This window comes from Halichoerus grypus, chromosome 10 (assembly GCF_964656455.1).
Source record: "Halichoerus grypus chromosome 10, mHalGry1.hap1.1, whole genome shotgun sequence".
In the NCBI taxonomy this organism is placed as follows: domain Eukaryota; kingdom Metazoa; phylum Chordata; class Mammalia; order Carnivora; family Phocidae; genus Halichoerus; species Halichoerus grypus.
In genome coordinates, this window is record NC_135721.1 from 26,628,829 (window position 1) to 26,650,673 (window position 21,845).

The 21,845-nt window shown below is 38.7% G+C and overlaps 1 protein-coding gene across 5 annotated transcripts in view; it reads left to right on the top strand.

The window, feature by feature from the left end:
• The window catches only part of RASGRP3 (RAS guanyl releasing protein 3), a 103,525-nt gene extending 100,996 nt beyond the window's left edge, over positions 1 to 2,529 (top strand). For all 5 annotated transcript variants that reach the window (XM_078056170.1, XM_036119096.2, XM_078056172.1 and 2 more), the window contains one exon: positions 832 to 2,529. In XM_078056170.1, the coding sequence (XP_077912296.1) occupies positions 832 to 840 (9 nt within the window). In that variant the 3' untranslated portion in view covers positions 841 to 2,529. The remainder of the gene's footprint in view (positions 1 to 831) is intronic.
• The last annotated feature ends 19,316 nt before the right edge of the window (positions 2,530 to 21,845 follow it).

Consider the following 21,845-nt stretch of genomic DNA (forward strand, 5'->3'; position numbering starts at 1 on the left):
TTCAGAGAAATGATCTACAGATTTATTATTTAGAATCAGACGATGTCTATGAATCCTATGAGTAAAAATGATAAACCGAAAGAAAAGACAGTTACATTTGTAATCTATGTATTTCCTTTGGTGGAGTTCCAGAATTTATAGTCATTTTAAAATACAAGTGTGTGAACATTTTTTGGGACTATGCATATCATTTCTGCAATGATCATTGAGCCCCTGGATGGCAGGGACAAGATGGCAGGTCATGATTACTCTCTTGGCAGTAAGAATATGTATATTTTCTTTATAATGCTTCTTTGTTTTCCCTTATCTTCTACTAAATTAAATCTAATTAACAAATATCATAGAAGGGCTAGGAAATGCTGGAGTAGATAAAGTTTGATATGTTTACATATATCTCTCCCTACATATTTCTCTATATACCTATGCAGATATGTATATATATATGTATATATATATATATATATATATATATATATATATATATATATATATATATAATTTTCCCTTACAAATTTTCTCAGTGCCCTTATACAAATTTACATTGTGGATTTCTAAGAGGGAAACCTCAACAAGAAGCATTTCATAGACCAGGGTCTTGTGGAGCACCTTTTAGGGCATTAATGTAAGCAAACTTGTTGGACTCTGTAGGATTTAAGATTTCATAAGCTGTGTAGACTACACGATCTTTTGATTCCCTCTAAATCTTGAGAGAACAAAGTACTGATCATTTGGGATGTTCTCTCGAATGTCACTGGTAAACTGCTTTCTAAGAATATTCTTGCTTGGTTAAATGTGACCCAGCTATACAAAAGATTCTGATTCGTATTGCAGGATGGCTGACTTCAGGCTGAGGACACTGGAGGCAATAATGTTGGCATTTGGAAGGAGCAAGATGAGAAATTCTGAAGAACACTCCAACTCAGGAAGTTATCTGAAAAGATATCTTGGACTTTTACTGCCTGGTGACACCATGGGGTCTCCCTGATTGGACTGTGGGACAGAGGATTTACCCTATGAACTATTTATTTCCTCCTCCCCAGGCCCTAGTCAGGTGTCACCAAGTCTGGGTGATGTAGTTGGTAGATTTCTCTGTATCTTTCCCTAGAGCCATTTATATATGAGTGAAGTGAAAGCTTTTCTGCATGTACTTGATACTCATTCTCTAAACTCTACTTTTTTGTGAGAATATTATTTCAGTATTTTGTTAACTTTTGGTGGGGAGGAGTCAATTTAGAGGTCTTTTTTTTGTGTGTGTGTGTGTTTTTTGGACGGGACCAAGACTTATTTTCTTGAGGGACAAGAAAGCTCTTCAGATCCTGGAATGAGGTGGTTCTTCTAATACAAGGAGATGTTTACATTGTTCTTACCCTACAGTTGCTATTACAATGTGTAACAAGTCATACATTTATATTCACATAAGTCTTACCAATTCTGCATCATAAGGAAGCTATGACACAGCCATGAAAACTCTCCTGATATTTATAATTGCTGTGGGGGAAAATTAAGTATACTTGTCTTAGTGACTAGGTTTAGCCATCTTTCTTAGGACTCCTGTTAAGACTGCCAGTAAGAAATTTGGATGGTGATTACAAAATCAATTAAAGTTTCAGGGGATAAAATTTAGGAGAAAAACAAACCAACAAGCAAACCACTTAGTGAAATGAAAAACAATCAGCAATTCTTTAAAAACTCAAAATAGTTTTAAGAACTTTGTTAGAAATGAGAAGTTTTGGTTATAAGAGAGAACTTTTGTCCTCTTCCTAAGAAATTGCCATCCGTAATTAAAAGAATAGTCATAGAAATCAAATCATCAGAAACCACCTTGGATTAACATTTCGTTTCAGCTTTTAAAGTATCAGTATTTTCAATGTTTCCCTTTGACCTAAATAGCTAGACATGGGTCTGTTTTTTATATGATTAGAGGAGAGCAAACTTAGTTCAAGGTGTTCAAATAGAGAGATTGGATTGAGCCAGTGGATGAGGGGATTGACCTGCTGCCACATGGCCAGTGAGAAATTGTACCCACAGAAGTGCACTCATTTTCATTGGGAGTTTAAATGTGTATACCATATAAGACTGAATTTATTTCTATTTGGGGCAGTCACTTCAGTAAAGAAATCCTTGTCTTTTTCCATTAGATAAAATTGAGGGCAGTTCTACTTAGCAAACACTTGACCACCTGCTCTGGGCAGGTCCTGCACTAGATGCACAAAGACAAGCAACATTTGATCTCTATCCTCAGGAGAGATGGTTCCTTAAAGTACAGTTCCAGATTTGCTAGGACGGACTTAATTGTGCCAAACAGATTGAGAAATCGATTTGCAGAAATATTGCAAATTAAATGAAGTTATTAGTTGAGGGAGCTTTGAATAATCTATGTAATAAGAGAACTCACCATTTGCAAAGCACCTCAAAAAGCAAGCAGCCATCCCTGAGTGTTGGCTCTGTGTATATATACTATCTATTCCTATTCATAAATGCAATGAAATACATGTTAACAAAATTAAAAAACAGAAAATGGCAATTTAAGTACATGAAAATTCTTGTGTGTTTTTTTAATTTTAAGAAAATTCAGGAAGAAAATTTGGATTATTATTTTTCCTCTCAAAGCAATTATTTCACTTGTCACTTTGGGTTATTTTTGAGTTTTCATATATAAGAAGAGTTTTATATTATCAGCCTTCCTGTGACAAAGATATTAAATGTACCTCAACTAAAAAGCAAATAAATACAAACAACAAAGAAAATAAAACAAACATATATTTGTGTGTATATGTGTATACACACACACGCACACACACACTCACACACACTACTATTATGACTTTGCTAAAGAGGAATCTGTGTCCACAATGAAGCTGCTTTATAGTGCTGATTATATTCTTTACTTACAACCAATGGTGACTCTGATGTTTCCAATCTGTCAGTTTCCCATTATCAGTAATATAAGTAAATTAGGCAAACCCATGGTGAAGCAAAAAAAAACTATGACATTTGGTCCCTCCAGACCTCCCTTTTGTAGGTTTAATGATCATTAACACCTTTTAGGTGAAAGGCAAAAGAAAACCAGACTCTTAACAGTGACTATTATCAGGTACCAGGAGAGAATACGTTAGATACTGCAACCGAGTCTTCCTTGAAGGATGTACAAATTGGATTGATGCGTTTTTTAGATCTGCCTAACCAGAGCGTGGCCCTAATTGGTATTGAACACTTTATATTAGTGGCAGCCTCCCAAAGCAATAATGTCCCCAAATGTCCATGGTAACAGAGTCTCTCCAAAGGTCCAAAGGGCTTGCTCTTTAACAATGAAGCAGGACTCTTACAGAAGGGAGCACCAAACTGTTGTTGATGGTAGGAACCTTAGCATTCCTAAAACAAACACACTGGTTTTTGACTGAGGAGGTAGATTCAGTCAAGTGAGGTATTGCTGCATGCCTCTGGCTTGCAATCTGCAATCGGATTTAAAGCCCATCTCTGCCAGTTGTAGTCATGAAACCCTGGGCAAGTCATGTACATCTGCTTGAGCCTCAATTTCCTCGTTTGAAAAGGAGAGATTTCACCACCTTCCTCAACTACCTCACAGAGCTGTTGTAAAGATCAGGTCAAATAGTATATGTAAAAGTACTGGGGCGCCTGGGTGGCTCAGTTGGTTAAGCCACTGCCTTCGGCTCAGGTCATGGTCCTGGAGTCCCGGGATCGAGTCCCGCATCGGGCTCCCTGCTCGGCAGGGAGCCTGCTTCTCCCTCTGACCCTCCTCCCTCTCATGCTCTCTGTCTCTCATTCTCTCTCAAATAAATAAATAAAATCTTTAAAAAAAAAAAAAATAGTATATGTAAAAGTACTTTGTAAAGGGCTTATAAGTAAGTCAGTATTACTTTGCAGTTAAGCAGGATTCTTTTCTAAAATTGTCAATAAGATCCCAGACTATGTGTTTATATGGCTGTGTACTTCGGAGGCTCTAAACCCAACATTTAACTAAATTCTGTACCCAAAAAGAATTATTTAAATGGAGAAGTATAAATGAAAAATATTTAAAGGGGTTTTTCTTATTCCTGGCACTATGTGTGTGTAGGGTTAATTCTGGTCTGTTTCCTAACATTGGCTATTCTCTCTCTGTTTGAAAATGGGTAGGCAAGATTAAGAAACCAAATGGGTAAAATGTAAATGAGTTTAGAGAAATACAGGTTAACGCATAACTAGGCTTAAGAGGTTGGCTCTTGGAGGAATTTAGTTTAATAGAGACAGAAAAGAGGAAAACAATTAACTTTTAAAATAAAAAGTACACCATTCATTTGATAACCAGAATATATTTTACACCTACTGAAGGTGGTCATGGTAGGAAACTACTTGGGATTTAAGGCTCATCAGGAAATCGCTTCCTCCAAGTTGCATCCAAAACTTGCCTGTTGAAGTCTAGAGCGTACTCAGACCTCAAACAAAAGTATCTACTTTATTTTCTTTTTAAAATGTTAATAACACGCACATTGGAATGCATATCTATTCAGAAACAAAGTGACTTGCGGTTTGTACAAAATAGCCTAAGGAAAGCATTGCTTGGGAGCATTCTCTAAGGCAGCTGACCTGAAACTTCAGAAATAAAATGTCATTAAAAAAAAAAAAAGAGGGACGGAGCAGTTCTGGATCAAATGAGACGCATTAACCAAATGAAGCACAACAGCCACATACTGCGTTGTAAACCTTAATGGGATTTTGGATCAAAAAATAAATAAAGCAGACACTTTGGGGGCAGCAATTAGGGAAATTTAAATACGGACAACAGCATCCCCCTTCTCTGCAGCTCTGATTTGCACAGTTCCAGTAACCTGCAGTCAACACCGTTGGAAGCAGGTGCTTCTCCTTCTGACCCATTGTCAGAAGGTCAAAGGTCAATAGTAGCCTAATGCGACGTCACCACGTGGGCGTCACTTACCTCACTTCGTCTCAACAGGCAGGCAGTTTGTAATCACATCATCACAAGATGGCGAAGGGTGAGTACAGCACAATAAGTTATTTTGAGAGACCACATTCACATAACTTTCATTACAGTATTTTGTTATGTTCTATTTTATTATTAGTTATTGTTAATCTCTTACTGTGCCTAATTTATACATTATACTTTATCATAGAGGAAAAAAAACGTAACATCTATAGGTTTCAGTACTATCCGCGGTTTCAGGCATCCCCTGGGGGGTCTTGGAACATACTCCCCGCTGAGGGGGAGTACTGTATATGTTAAATAACTTATGGAATGAAAGTTTATTCACTTCAGTGTGATAATGGCTTCATGGTTATATAAGAGAATATCTTCATTTTAAGAGATGCCTGCTAAAGTAGTTAGGGATGAAGTATCCTATCTGTATTTTAAAATGGTTCCGTGAAGAAAAAGTTTTTGTGTAGAGAGAGAAAGGGAATGTGGCAAGATGTTAACTATAGTTAAATCTATGTAAAGGGTCTGGATATTCATTGTACTATTTCTTAAGCTTTTCTGAAGTTTTGTAGTTAAAAAAAAAGGGAAGGGGCACCTGGGTGGCTCAGACATTTAACGTCTGCCTATGGCTCAGGTCATGATCCCAGGGTCCTGGGATCAAGTCCCGCATTGGGTTCCCTGCTCAGTGGGGAGCCTGCTTCTCCCTCTCCGTCTGCTGCCCCCCCCATTCCCCGCTTGTGTGTGCGCGCGCGTGCTCTCTCTCTCTTTCTCTCTGGCAAATAAAATCTTTAAAAAAGGAAAAAGTAGGGGAAAAGAAATCATTACTTCTACTCTTACTGGAAATCATTAAAAAAACCGCAAGGAGAATAAAAACAAGAAAGAAGTTCCATTTGCAGAGCAACTAGGAGGAATCTGAAATCCTGTGCCCAACAGGAAAGATGGGCCCCAGGGCATCAGAGATTGGTCAGAGGCTTGCAGGAGGACCTGGAGGGAAATTGCTGTAGTAGAGAGATTACAAACAAACAAAAACAGCTACAAGTACCCATCTCAACACAAAGAGGCACATTCGAAGAGCATATCCTCAATCCTTTGTTCACAACAGAAAGAATGCATGGACCAGCCAGTGGCAGGAGCTTTCTGGACCCGGTTTGGTTCGCAGAAGAAGCAGAGCACACAGACAGGGAATATTTGCAAGAAAACCATCTGTCTCTACCATAGCAGAGTGCTACAGTCTTTCGTGGTGGAAAAAAAAAAATCCACAATTGCCAATCTCTGCCTATTAGCCTTTGCTAATTGAACTTACATGCAAAACCCAGGGTCATGACAAATTGCACCTGGCCTGGACATTATCCTGGCTCCTTCCCTAGATGAACTTCCCACAAGTTTTGGATAAAAGCTCAAAATTAAAAACAGTTAAGACAAAACAAAAACCCCAGGGGCATAATAGAGGGGGAAAAAAGGGTAGTTAAACAGATGTCAGAAGACCTCTCACCGGAAAACAAACAAACAAACCACATTGTTACAGATCGTCTGAAAATTGTTTCTCCACATATCAAAGCCACTTAATGAATTCCTGATCCACAGAAACCATGATAATAATAAATGCTTTGTGTTGTTTTAAGGTACTAAGTTTTAGGGTATTGTGTCACAATAATAGAGAACTAAGGCAATATCCTGCTGGGCAATTCAACCCTGAGATTTAGATTATCTTCTCTACTGCGCAGAAATAAGTTGAATCTCTACCAGATAAAAATCCTTTGCATCTTATCAAGTTTTCTTCAAGTTAGTGTCTGGGTCCTTATCCATAATAAATAGTATAGCAAACAACGTTATATTTCCCTAGAAGAGAGTTTCTCAAACTCTGCTTGAATGACATTTGTTTGCAGATGATTTTTGGAGCGAAGGGGTGGGGGCTGTCCTGTACATTGCAGGGTACACCACTAGATACCAGGAGCACATCCTCTTCTCCCTTAAATTGTGACAAGCAAAAATGTCTCCAGACATTTCCAAATACTCTCTATGGGGCAAAATTGCTCTTGTCTGAAAAACACAGCCCATGCATCAGAATTATTTGCAGGTGTTGTTCAAACACTCGGCTGGGCCCCATCCAAGGTTTCTGATTTTGCTGGTCTGGAGTAGGGCCTGAGAACTTGCATTTCCAACAGGTGCTTAGGTAATGTTGGTGCTGATGCTGCTAGTTGGATACTGCATTTGAGAATCACTGCTCTGGAAAGTCAGATGACCCTTAGTTATGCTTGTTAGACTCTACTTTAGAATGAGACCCAAAAGTCGTGAAGCCATCTTTGGCCTTATTTCTAGGTTTCCAATGACTTTTCTTAATAATTCTAGAGAAATAGAAGGTGGAGGCAGTTCTGCATAGTTATAAAGGTAAACACCTGAACAAAACTCTAAATCTTTCTAAATACCGGAATATAAAAACCAAAGCAGAGAGACCTTATAACTTTTAAAAGTCATAAAAATGGAAAACCAATCCTAAAATAATAAGACAGAACTAAGTTCAAATATACCTGTCATATAAATGTAAATGGGCTAAACTCAACTAGTAAAAAGATTCTCAGATTGGTAAAGAAAAATCCAGTTCTCAGCTATATATGAGACACTTGTCATTAGTGATTCAGATGCTTGAAAAGTTAAAAAACAGGCAAAGATACATCAGGTAAATGAAAACAAAGATAAAACATCACTCATAGTATCACACAAAATTAAATTCAAGGCAAAAGACACAAAAAGAGACCAAGACAGGCCTATTTTAATGCTAAAGAATATAGCCCACAATGAAAATATAATAGTTACAAATATTTTTTCACCAAATTACAGAGCATCAACATTTATAGAACAGGAAGTATAGGAGATTTAACAAGAAAAACACAGAAATATATTAATGTTATTTTCACCTTTTCAGCTCATGATACACCAAGTACCAAGTACACAAAAAATAAGTTCTGACCTATGCCATCCAAAACGCCAGGTGCTACCCAGTGTGGCTATAAAGCACTTGAAATGTGGCTAGTCCAAATTAAAATGTGCCGTGGGTATAAAACATGCCTGATTTCAAAGACGGTATTCAAAAAAGAAGGTAAAATATGTTACTTAAGAAATTTTGACTATTGATTACATGTTGCAGTGAAGAAGGTATAACACATGATCACAAAAACATTGCACAAACTGTCTACAGGATTCAGCATAGGCAGTAATCAGAGGGAAAGTTAAAGTCTTAAATACATGAATACCTTAATAGATGAGAAAGAAGTAAAATAAATGGCTACTTTACTCAAATCTAGAGTAAACCAAAAAACCTACTTAAAATGGATAATTTTCTAGGAAAATATAATCTGCAAAAACTGACTTAATAAAAAAGTGGCATCGTTGAAGTTACTGTTCAAAGTTATCATCAGATGGTTCTACTAGAAAATACTATCAGACTCTTATAGTTTCAGTATAACTTACATTGTTCTAGAACAGAAGAAAAAAAATTCTAAAATCTTTTAAATAAAGCAAACATAGTACTGGCACCAAACTCAGTAAGAATTGCCCCAAATACGAAAACTAGAATAATCTCATCTGAAGGTTCATACTAGAGTTTTAAGGATGGTTCAATATTCATTTATCTCTGAATATTTGATTATGTTAATAAATCTAAAGAGTGAAAATATATGATCATCTTAATAAATACTAAATAAACACTTGAAAAATTCAACACATTTTGATGTAAATAGTATTAAAAATAGATGCAAATTTCTGAATGTGATTAAAATTTATATATCTCAACCCCAAAACCAGCATGATTCCTAGTGAGGAAGCACTGCAAGCACTTATGCTAAAGTCTTATCTAAGATAAGAAGGCCTATCCTCACTATTATCTAACATTGCTTTGAGAGGTATTAGGTAATACAAATAGATAAAAAGATAGGAGTATCAATACTTTTTTATTATTTTTTTTGGTAAACTTGTTTTTTTCTTTCTTTCTTTTTAGAGGTTTTACTTATTTATTTGACAGAGAAAGAGAGCGAAAGCACAAGCAGGTGGAAGGACAGAGGGCTAGGGAGAAGCAGGCTTCCCGCTGACCAGGAGCCAGACATGGGACTTGATCCCAGGACCCTGGGATCATGACCTGAGCTGAAAGGCAGCCACTTAACCCACTGAGCCACCCAGGCGCCCCAGGGAGATGAATATTTAAAAGTAGGAAAATTACTACTATGATATGACTCTATCTTTAGAAACCCAAGAGAATCAACTGAAAACTTACTACAACAAAAAGAAAAATCAGTAAGTAGTTGGGTATTAAAGACAGAAATAGTTTTCATAAATACAGCAATAAGAAGATAAAACAAAATAAAAGACCTCATCGATGAGTGACAGAAGTTAAGATATCAAGGAATAAACTTAATAAGAAACAAGCAGGGGTTGGGGCGCCTGGGTGGCTCAGTCGTTAAGCGTCTGCCTTCAGCTCAGGTCATGATCCCAGGACCCTGGGATCGAGCCCCGCATCGAGCCCCGCATCGAGCCCCGCATCGGGCTCCCTGCTCAGCAGGAGGCCCGCTTCTCCCTCTCCCACTCCCCCTGCTTGTGTTCCCTCTCTCGGTGTGTTTCTCTCTGTCAAATAAATAAATAAATAGATGATAGATAGATAGATAGATAGATAGATAGAAAGAAAGAAAGAAAGAAACAAGCAGGGGCATTTGGGTGGCTCAGTTGGTTAAGCAACTGACTATTGATTTTGGCTCAGGTCATGATCTCAGGGTCCTGGGATTGAGCCCCGTGTCAGGCTCTGCACTCAGTGTGCAGTCTGCTTGAGATCTTGAGATTCTCTGTTTCCCTCTCCCTCTGCCCCTACCTGCTTGTGCACTCTATCTCTCTAAATAAATAAGTAAAATCTTTAATAATAATAAAAAAAGAAACAAGCAAATTGAACTTTAAAATGCTTCTCAGAGACACAAAAGAAGATTGAAATGAATGGAAAAGCACTAAATTTTTGGATAAGAAGAAAACATCATGAAGATTTCAGTTTTCTTCAAGTGAACCTTTGAATTTCTTACTGCAATCTGTAAAAAACTCTAAGAGGAAATTTTTTTTTTTTTTGCACTAGCAAATCGATTTTGAAGTTCATGGGAGGAAATAACAAACATGAATAGGTAGGCAATATCTGAAAAAGACTAATGAGTGAGTACTAATTAGCTCCATCAGATACTGAAACATAAAGTAAAACAATATTATAAGGGTATGAATTGATAGATAAAGAATAGCAAGTCCAAAAAAAAAAAAAAAAGAATAGCAAGTCCAGAAATAGAAGAAGAAATATGGTAATTGAGTATATGATAAAGTAGGCATCTCATATCATTTCAGAAAATATTCAGTAAAATAATTTGGGACAACTGGGTAGCAAGCTTAAAATACATTTAGATTTATATCTCAAAACTTACACCATGATGATTTCCAAATGCATGAAAGATTTAAATGGAAAAAGATCAAACCATATTATAAACTATGGGATAAATACTTTAAATTATGATCTTAGATAGGGAAAGCCTTTCTAAGTATGACACAGTACACAGAGCTACAAATACATTAAGACAAATTCAAGTTCCGGGTTTCAAATAAAATGGGCAAAGGAACTGAACAAATAATTCACGCCGAAAGAAATCCAGAGCACACAATATGTTACCCTCCTCACTAAAAAGAAATATAACTTAAAACTACACTGTAGTAACAGTTTCACTCATCAGACTAAAAAAATTTAAATACTTTCTTGGCATGCGTGTTGGGAAGTAGACATTCAATTCACACATCACTGTAGGAAATGTAAATTTGTGGAACCTTGATGAAGACCATTTTGGCAACATCTGTCAAAATTCGACGTGTATTTTCTTTTTGACCTAGTAATTCTGTGTCTGGGAATGTATCCTAAAGGTGATGATGATAGTAACAATAGCAGTTGTAGCAGAAGCTAATATAGCATTTACGGTATGCCGGGCATCGTTCTAAGTAGTTTCTGTATACGGCCATTCACTGAATCTCTGCAGTAACCTGAGTTCTTACCACTGAGAAACTTGAGGCACAGAAAACTTAACAGGCCCAAGGACACACAGTAAGTGGTGAAGCTAGGCTTCAAACCCCAGCGGTACGTGTCCAGATCAGGCTCTTGCTTGTGACCTCTCAAGATATACTCGGACACGAGAGAAGTAAAAAATGAGGAGAGTAACATATTGCATGCCATTATTCGTGTACAAGTGGAGGGAAAAAACGAATATACTCTCTTTATATGTTTAAAATATCTCTAAAAGAGGACACATACACACCCCTAACAAATTAGATGTCTGTCAGGGGGAGGAGGGGTAAGGGAGGTCTCCACTGAGAGAGAGGATTCTGAAGCAGGTGTGCCTTAGGAGACGTGAGAGCCAGTGCTGACTAAGGCTGTGGTGAGTGCTGGAAACTGCAAAATTGGGAGGAAACCTATCTGTGTGGCAAAGGGACAAAATTGAGGAGACTTCACTGAATAACTTCTTTCTACATTTTGAATTTTGAGCCATGTATTACCTACTTAAAATTAATAAGAAACAATTTTTTAAAAATTCCAAATTTAAAAAAAATTCCAGTACCACACACCATCATTCTTGCTTTTTCGATAGCTAAAACGACTTCCGAAGGGGTGTTCTATACACACCAGTGATAGTAGAGATTATATTCTCAAGAGGAGGCTTGTCTAGTGTACAAAATACAGACAGCTATTTCTGGTCTAGGACAGTGCATTATTAATGAAGTAGTCCTCATACATACATGAAGACATTTACCAGTTAGTGGTCCTTAAGCTTTTCTGCTCACCTGCACGTTTTTAAGTTTATATACAAAGTGTTTTGTATTTTTTTAAAGATTTTATTTATTTATTTGACAGAGAGAGAGATAGCGAGAGCAAGAACACAAGTGGGGGAGTGGGAGAGGGAGAAGCAGGCTTCCTGCCGAGCAGGGAGCCCGATGTGGGACTCGATCCCAGGACCCTGGGATCATGACCTGAGCCGAAGGCAGACGCTTAACGACTGAGCCACCCAGGCGCCCAATATATACAAAGTGTTTTATCATAAATTTAAATGTTTATTGTTTGCTGTAAAATGAAATGAGCATTGACTGTGATAGGAATAAAGATCTCATGACATGATTTGATAAAATAGGTTCTAACTATCTTATTGGATAAAGACCCCTGAATCTGAAAGAAATCATTTAACATTTTTTCTCTAAGTTTTATCCAGTGTATCTTAATAGATTTGGTTTTTATGAAATAGTCCAGTTATATTTAAAAGAATCCATATAACTAAACCAATACTCTTTTGGTTGCTCTGAATTCAGAATATCCCTAGACAGGCCAGTTTGATCCTTAAGGGAAATAAGTATAAAGGGATTTAAAGGGCTAGAATGCTTTAAATAGATGTTAAAGGAAGTTTCTTTGAACAGTATTTTTTATGGTCTCTGTGTTTGGTATCCAGAGGGTTTTTTACACTTGGCACAATTCCCAAGAGGAAGATGTCAGAGATGTATTGTGGACTTTTTGTTTGTTTGCTAGTCTGTTTTTTGGCAAAGTGGAAAAAGTTATTTTCTCAGCTAGTTTTGGGGAAGAGTATTTGTGGAAGATGAGGATTGGGAATTTATTCCCTTGCTTAGAGCAATCCATTCAAGCAGCATATCCCTTGCAATGACTGCATATTCTTGCTAATTCCATTTTGGAAAACCCTATACCATATCAGAGGCATCATCCTACCTTCTTATTTTACCTTGTTTTTTATTTTTTAAAAAAGTGCCCAACTAGAGAGAATATTTGACAGAGATTTAATAGGAATGAGTCTCCTAATCTTCACCTCATTCCTTTGTTGTCCTTGATGATGCTGTTCCACACACAAAGCTGCTCTGTTCCACACACACACACACACACACACCAAATGCACAAGAAAAGATTCTCTTATTAGACAAAAACTAGAATCAAGAAGCAAAAGGATGCATAGAAGATTGTCCCTCATAGATTCTGTATGTATGTGGGATATCAAGATATTTTAGGCTGTTTTGAAGTTGTAATAAGGAGAACTGAATGATATGAACTTCTTTGCAACATTTATTCCAAACTTGAACCAGGAAGGGAAGAGAGAGATTCTCCCTAAGGTTCTGTTTAACATGTTCCTGAGTAGTAATTACCTCTGTAGTGATAGTAGCTAAACACTGAGTGCAGATTATGTACCAAACACTGAGGGCAATTCATATAGATTGTCACTTAATCTGCATAGCTATTCTATGAAGGTGGGAATTACTACCTTCATCGTATAGATTGGTAGATAATGGCTAGTGCGCTAGCGTTCTGAATCCAGATCACCTGTCTCCCGGTGCTCTAAGTGAATTGTTAGCAAGAATTTGTTGTATCCAGGGCGCCTGGGTGGCTCAGTTGGTTAGGCGACTGCCTTCCGCTCAGGTCATGATCCTGGAGTCCCAGGATCCAGTCCCACATCGGGCTCCCTGCTCAGCAGGGAGTCTGCTTCTCCCTCTGACCCTCCCCCCTCTCATGTGCGCTCTCTCTCTCAAATAAATAAATAAAATCTTTAAAAAAAAAAAAAAAAAGAATTTGTTGTATCCATACATTGCTTTTTAATTTTAATGTGGGTACACATTTCATTGCCCTAGTTTGTTACAGAGAAGTGCTCTGGGGGAAACATGCTTTCTATTACTTTTGTTTTTCCATGGCAAGCACTTAAATAACAGGGTAAGAAGGTAACTGTTCACAGCACTGCAAGATTTAAAGCTATTATATCTCATCATCATTGTAAATGGGATTACAAAATAGCCCTCCCTCATCTCTTTAGGTTGGGATTTACTTTCTACTTGTTTCATTAGAATTTTTTTCACTAATTTCTGTTAATCAAAGATTAGTTAGAATGAAACAAATTTCTCTATAGTTTCACATTAATAAAGATGACTTGTGCTTGGTCTTCTATACCCCACAACTGGTCTCCACTGAGAGAGAGGATTCTGAAGCAGGTATGGTGTATGCCTTAGGAGACATGAGAGCTAGTGCTGACTAAGGCTGTGGTGAGTGCTGGGAACTATGCAAAACTAAGAAACCTTTCTTTTCTGAGGAATTATTTGTACTTTTCACACCTTTCCCCAAGAAAACCTGATTTATCTCAACCATCTTGTAAATGCCTCATAAAAAAATGGCATTAAGATACAGCCAATGATAGATAGGTTTGCTTTGAATTCCTAGAGAATTCTGCAGTTGACCGTCTTGGGTTCTTGTAGATATTCACTTACATTTTCTTGAAAATTTCCTTGGCTTTTTGTAACCTCTCAGAATACACTTCATCCCATTAAGTTTTTTTTTTTTTTTTTAATTTTATTATGTTATGTTAGTTACCATACATTACATCATTAGTTTTTGATGTAGTGTTCCATGATTCATTGTTTGCGTATAACACCCAGTGCTCCATGCAATACGTGCCCTCCTTAATACCCATCACCGGGCTAGCCCATCCCCCCAACACCCCCCACTAAAACCCTCAGTTTTTTTTCTCAGAGTCCATAGTCTCTCATGGTTCATCTCCCCCTCCGATTCCCTGCCCCCTTCATTTTTCCCTTCCTACTATCTTATTCTTTTTTTTTTTTTTGTAAACATATAACGTATTATTTGTTTCAAGGTACAGGTCTATGATTCATCAGTCTTACACAATTCACAGTGCTCACCATAGCATATACCCTCCCCAATGTCCATCACCCAGCCACCCCAACCCTCCCACCCCCCCTCCACTCCAGCAAACCTCAGTTTGTTTCCTGAGATTAAGAGTCTCTTATGGTTTATCTCACTCTCTGGTTTCATCTTGTTTCATTTTTTCCCTCCCTTCACCTATGGTCCTCTGTCTTGTTTCTCAAATTCCTCATATCAGTGAGATCATATGATACTTGTCTTTCTCTGATTGACTTATTTCACTTAGCATAATACCCTCTAGTTCCATCCATGTTGTTGCAAATAGCAAGATTTCTTTTTTTGATGGCTGCATAATATTCCATTGTATATATATACCACATCTTCTTTATCCATTCATCTGTTGATGGACATCTTGGCTCTTTCCGTAGTTTGACTATTGTGGACATTGCTGCTATAAACATCAGGGTGCAAGTACCCCTTCGGATCCCTACATTTGTATCTTTGGGGTAAATACCCAGTAGTGCAATTGCTAGGTCATAGGGTAGCTCTATTTTCAACTTTTTGAGGAACCTCCATACTGTTTTCCAGAGTGGCTGCACCAGCTTGCATTCCCACCAACAGTGTAGGAGGGTTCCCCTTTCTCTGCATCCCCACCAACATCTGTCGTTTCCTGACTTGTTAATTTTAGCCATTCTGACTGGTGTGAGGTGGTATCTCATTGAGGTTTTGATTTGGATTTCCCTGATGCCGAGTGATGTTGAACACTTTTTCATGTGTCTGTTGGCCATTTGGACGTCTTCTTTGCAGAAATGTCTGTTTATGTCTTCTGCCCATTTCTTGATTGGATTATTTGTTCTTTGGGTGTTGAGTTTGATAAGTTCTTTATAGATTTTGGATACTAGCCCTTTATCTGATATGTCATTTGCAAATGTCTTCTCCCATTCTGTCGGTTGTCTTTTGGTTTTGTTGACTGTTTCCTTTGCTGTGCAAAAGCTTTTTATCTTGATGAAGTCCCAATAGCTCATTTTTCCCCTTGCTTCCCTTGCCTTTGGTGATGTTTCTAGGAAGACGTTGCTGCGCTGAGGTCGAAGAGGTTGCTGCCTGTGTTCTCCTCTAGGATTTTGATGGATTCCTGTCTCACATTTAGGTCTTTCATCCATTTTGAGTCTATTTTTGTGTGTGGTGTAAGGAAATGGTCCAGTTTCATTCTTCTGCATGTGGCTGTCCAATTTTCCCAACACCATTTGTTGAAGAGACTGTCTTTTTTCCATTGGACATTCTTTCCTGCTTTGTTGAAGATTAGTTGACCATAGAGTTGAGGGTCCATTTCTGGGCTCTCTATTCTGTTCCATTGATCTATGTGTCTGTTTTTGTGTTAGTACCATACTGTCTTGATGATTACAGGTTTGTAATAGAGCTTGAAGTCTGGAATTGTGATGCTGCCAGCTTTGCTTTTCTTTTTCAACATTCCTCTGGCTATTTGGGGTCTTTTCTGTTTCCATGCAAATTTTAGGATTATTTGTTCCATTTCTTTGAAAAAAGTGGATGGTATTTTGATAGGGATTGCATTGAATGTGTAGATTGCTCTAGGTAGCATGGACATTTTTGCAATATTTGTTCTTCCAATCCATGAGCATGGAACGTTTTTCCATTTCTTTGTGTCTTCCTCAATTTCTTTCATGAGTATTCTATAATTTTTCTGAGTACAAATCCTTTGCCTCTTTGGTTAGATTTATTCCTAGGTATCTAATGGTTTTGGGTGCAATTGTAAATTGCAAATTAACCATCCTTAATTTCTCTTTCTTCTGTCTTGTCGTTGGTGTATAGAAATGCAACTGATATCTGTGCATTGATTTTATATTCTGCAACTTTACTGAATTCCTGTATGAGTTCTAGCAGTTTTGGGGTAGAGTCTTTTGGGTTTTCCACATAAAGTATCATATCATCTGCAAAGAGTGAGAGTTTGACTTCTTCTTTGCCAATTTGGATGCCTTTTATTTCTTTTTGTTGTCTGATTGCTGTGGCTGGGACTTCTAGTACTATGTTGAATAGCAGTGGTGATAGTGGACATCGCTGCTGTGTTCCTGACCTTAGGGGGAAAGCTCTCAGTTTTTCCCCATTGAGAACGATATTCGCTGTGGGTTTTTCATAGATGGCTTTTATGATATTGAGATATATACCCTCTATCCCTACACTCTAAAGAGTTTTATTTTTTAAATTAATTAATTAATTAATTATTTTTTAAAGATTTTATTTATTTGACAGAGAGAGACACAGCGAGAGAGGGAACACAAGCAGGGGGAGTGGGAGAAGGAAGCAGGCTTCCCGCAGAGCAGGGAGCCCAATGTGGGGCTCGATCCCAGGACCCTGGGATCATGACCTGAGCCAAAGGCAGACGCTTAATGACTGAGCCACCCAGGCGCCCCTCTACACTCTAAAGAGTTTTAATCAAGAACAGGTGCTGTACTTTGTCAAATGCTTTTTCTGCGTTCATTGAGAGGATCATATGATTCTTGTTCTTTCTTTTATTAATGTATCACATCGATTGATTTGCGGATGTTGAACCAAACTTGCAGCCCAGGAATAAATCTCACTTGGTCGTGGTGAATAATCCTTTAATGTACTGTTGGATCCTATTGGCTAGTATTTTGGTGAGAATTTTTGCATCCATGTTCATCAGGGATATTGGTCTGTAATCCTCCTTTTTGATGGGGTCTTTGTCTGGTTTTGGGATCAAGGTAATGGTGGCCTCCTAAAACGAGTTTGGAAGTTTTCCATTTCTATTTTTTGGGACAGTTTCAGAAGAATAGGTGTTAATTCTTCTTTAAATGTTTGGTAGAATTCCCCTGGGAAGCCATCTGGATCTGGGCTCTTGTTTGTTGGGAGATGTTTGATTACTGCTTCAATTTCCTTACTGGTTATGGGTCTGTTCAGGTTTTCTGTTTCTTCCTGGTTCAGTTTTGGTAGTTGATACATCTCTAGGAATGCATCCATTTCTTCCATATTGTCTAATTTGCTGGCATGTAGTTGCTCATAATATGTTCTTATAATTGTTTGTATTTCTCTGGTGTTGGTTCGCTCCTGTTTCATTCATGATTTTATTTATTTGGGTCATTTCTCTTTTCTTTTTGATAAGTTTGGCCAGGGGTTTATCAATCTTATTATTTCTTTCAAAGAACCAGCTCCTAGTTTCATTAATCTGTTCTACTATTCCTTTGGTTTCTATTTCATTGATTTCTGCTCTGATCTTTATTATTTCTCTTCTCCTGCTGGGTTTAGGCTTTATTTGCTGTTCTTTCTCCAGCTTCTTTAGGTGTAGGATCAGGTTGTGTATTTGAGGCCTTTCTTTTTTCTTGAGAAAGGCTTGTATTGCTATATACTTTCCTCTTAGGAACACCTTTCATGCATCCCAAAGATTTTGAACAGTTGTGTATTCATTTTCATTTGTTTCCATGAATTTTTTTAATTCTTCTTTAATTTCCTGGTTGACCCATTCATTCTTTAGTAGGATGTTCTTTAGCCTCCATGTATTTGAGTTCTTTCCAACTTTCCTCTTGTGATTGAGTTGTAGTTTCAGAGCATTGTGGTCTGAAAATATGCAGGGAATTATCCCAATCTTTTGGTACCGGTTGAGACTGATTTGTGACCTAGTATGTGATTTATTCTGGAGAATGTTCCATGGACACTGGAGAAGAATGTGTATTCTGTTGCTTTGGGATGGAATGTTCTGAATAGATCTGTGAAGTCCATTTGGTCCAGTGTGTCATTTAAAGTCTTTATTTCCTTGTTGATCTTTTGCTTAGATAATCTGTCCATTTTAGTGAGGGGGTGTTAAAGTCCCCTACTATTATTGTATTGTTGTTGATGTGTTTCTTTGATTTTGTTATTAAATTTGGTTTATATAATTGGCTGCTCCCATGTTAGGGGCATAGATATTTACAATTATTAGATCTTCTTGTTGGATAGACCCTTTAAGTATGATATAGTGTTCTTCCTCATCTCTTATTATAGTCTTCGGATTAAAATCTAATTTGCCTGATATAAGGATTTCCACCCCAGCTTTCTTTTGATGTTCATTAGCATGGTAAATGGTTTTCCACCCCCTCACTTTCCATCTGAAGGTGTCTTTGGGTCTAAAATGAGTCTCTTGCAGACAGCATATCGATGGGTCTTGTTTTTTTATCCAGTCTGATACCCTGTGTCTTTTGATTGGGGCATTTAGCCCATTTACATTCAGGGTAACTATTGAAAGATATGTATTTAGTGCCATTGTATTGCCTGTAAGATGACTGTTACTGTATATTGTCTCTATTCCTTTCTGGTCTATGTTATTTTTAGGCTCTCTCTTTGCTTAGAGGACCCCTTTCAATATTTCTGGTAGGCCTGGTTTGGTGTTTGCAAATTCTTTTAGTTTTTGTTTGTCCTGGAAGCTTTTTATCTCTCCTTTTATTTTCAATGAAGCCTAGCTGGATATAGTATTCTTGGCTGCATATTGTTCTCATTTAGTGCTCTGAATATATCATGCCAGCCCTTTCTGGCCTGCCAGGCCTCTGTGGATAGGTCTGTTGCCAATCTAATGTTTCTACCATTGTAGGTTACCTACCTCTTGTCCCGAGCTGCTTTCAGGATTTTCTCTTTGTCTCTGAGACTCGTAAGTTTTACTATTTGATGTCGGGGTGTTGACCTATTTTTATTGATTTTGGGGGGGGGGGTCTCTTTGCCTCCTGGATTTTGATGCCTGTTTCCTTCCCCAAATTAGGGAAGTTCTCTGCTATAATTTGCTCCATATACCTTTGCCCCTCTCTTTCTTCTTCTGGGATCCCAATTATTCTAATGTTGTTTCATCTTATGGTATCACTTATCTCTCGAATTCTGCCCCTAGTGCTGGAGTTCTGCCGTTCTCATTGATCGGTAAGCTTGGTCTTGGCTGGCTGTTCTCGCTGATCTTCTGGGGGAGGGGCCTGTTGCCGTGGTTCCCAAATGTCTTTGCCGGAGGCAGAATTGCCCCGCCCTTGCCCGTCCGGGCTAAGTAATCTGCTCGGGTTTGCTCTCAGGAGCTTTGTTCCCTGCAAGCTTTCCGTACAGCTTTGGAGGATGAGAGTGAAAATGGCAGCCTCCCAGTCTCCGCCCCGGAGGAGCCGAGAACTCAGGTCCCTGCTCCTCAGTGAGCCCCCAGAGAAAAGCAGTCAGTCACTCCCGTCTCCCCAGTCTCCAGCCACACTCCGTGCTCACCTGGCCTGTGACCGAGCATTTCTATCTCGGGCGCCCAACCCCGTGTGGAGTCTCCAAACCCCGCAGGTCCCCGTGGTGCGCTCCCGTGCAGCTCCTCCTAGGGGAGGAAGGGGCGTCTCCCCGAATCTGCTGCTTGTTGGGTCCCTGCTGGAGGAGCAGTGGCCTGACTGTGCCCAGGATCACGGTTTATGGCAACCCGGAGCTGAGAGCCCGCGCCTCAGCTCCGTCTCTGCAGCCGGCTTTCCCGCTCTGATACCTGGGAGCTCTGCTGCACTCAGGCACCCCCGGTGTTTCTGTGACCCCGAGGGTCCTGAGACCACACTGTCCCGCGAGGGTTCCACCCCCCGCTTAGCCACTGGAGGCACGTCCCTCAGTGGATCGAACTTCTAAAAGTTCTGATTTTGTGCTCCGCGGCTTTATCACTTGCCGGTAGCGGCTGATGGAGCCCCCCTCCCCCCGCCGTCTATCCTCCCGAATATCTAGCCTTGCATTCACTTCTCCACATGTCCTACCTTCCAGAAAGTGGTCGCTTTTCTGTTTGCTATTCTTTTCTTCGATCTCCTGTTGAGTTCGTAGGAGTTCAGAATGGTTTGATACCTATCTAGCTGAGTTCCTGGGACCAGACGAAATTTAGGTCTCCTACTCCTCTACCATCTTGCTCCTCCTCATCCCATTAAGTTTTACATTATTATTTTACTCTGTCCTTCTCCAGTAAAGCTTCTGGAAAGTCTAAACTTACTTTCATGTCTATCCTTCCTTAAACTCCAATAAGCTGGCTTTAGTTATGTATTCTGTAAAATCTATTGAAAAGGTCACAAGATGTAATGAATATTTTGCTGAATCTCTGTAGCATCTGGAATTGTTGGTTGCTGAGCTCTGAAGCCACATGGCCTAGGTTTGATTTCAGCTCCCTGCTTACTAGCTACGTGGATGTGGGCAGTCTATTCAACCATCCTGGGCTCCATTCTATGTGTGGAAACTGGGGTAACACAATGGTCTTGATGAAGTGTAACAGACTACTGCCCTTACTACTAAACCTAGATTCCCATGCTGCTCTTGTTTTCCTCTTGCTTCTGTGACCCTGCTCCATCACCCCTTAAGTGATTCCCCAAGATCCTATCATTGGTCTGAGGCTCTTTCCCCCCTCTTGGGTGATTCAATACAGAATCATTATTCTAACTGAATATTCCAATGCAAAATCACTGGATGCTGATCATTCCCAAATCTGTCTCCAGACATTTTCCAAAGTTTCAGATTGAAATCATCCCCCATCCCTATTATTGTATACATTAGTTTAAGTTCTTAAGCTTCTGATTCCAGTCTTTGCTCCTCCTTAAATTTATTCCCTCCTCTAGCCAATGATTTATATAGAATCCAAATCTGACCATGTTGCCTACCCTGGTATACTGAGGTACATAAACCAGGTCCAAGTTACTCAGGAAGATGCGTAGTGCCCTCTATTAACCAGCCTCTACCACCTTTCCAACTTCTGCCAATTTCCACCTCATATGAGTAATACTGAACACTGCTATCCTAGGTCCCTGGCATAACTTTCATTTTTTATTATTTTATGCTGTAATTATCTGCTTCCGGCTCTGCCACTGCACATTTTCCAAGGCAAGACTTTCTAACTTACCTTTGTATTTTTTTTAAGGTTTTCCCTCAAATTCCTAGGGAACATGTTAAAAAAATGTTTTATTCTAGTTCCACCCCAGGCTTCTTCATTTACATTTAGTGGGAAGTAAAGGATATATTGGGGAAGTTCTCATTCCAACAGCTGTGTTTATGCAATGTCTTTACCAACATACTTTTACAGATGACTAAAAGTACCTGAGGTAAGTGAGTTCAAACACTAACATGCATACCTCTTTCATCAATGGTTTGAATTGTGGGAATACGTTAATGTATCCAAATGTGGAAATGGAGCACTGAACAAAAAGAGCATTTCTAATATTATAATTATGTTAGTGAGGAATGAGAGAAACAAGA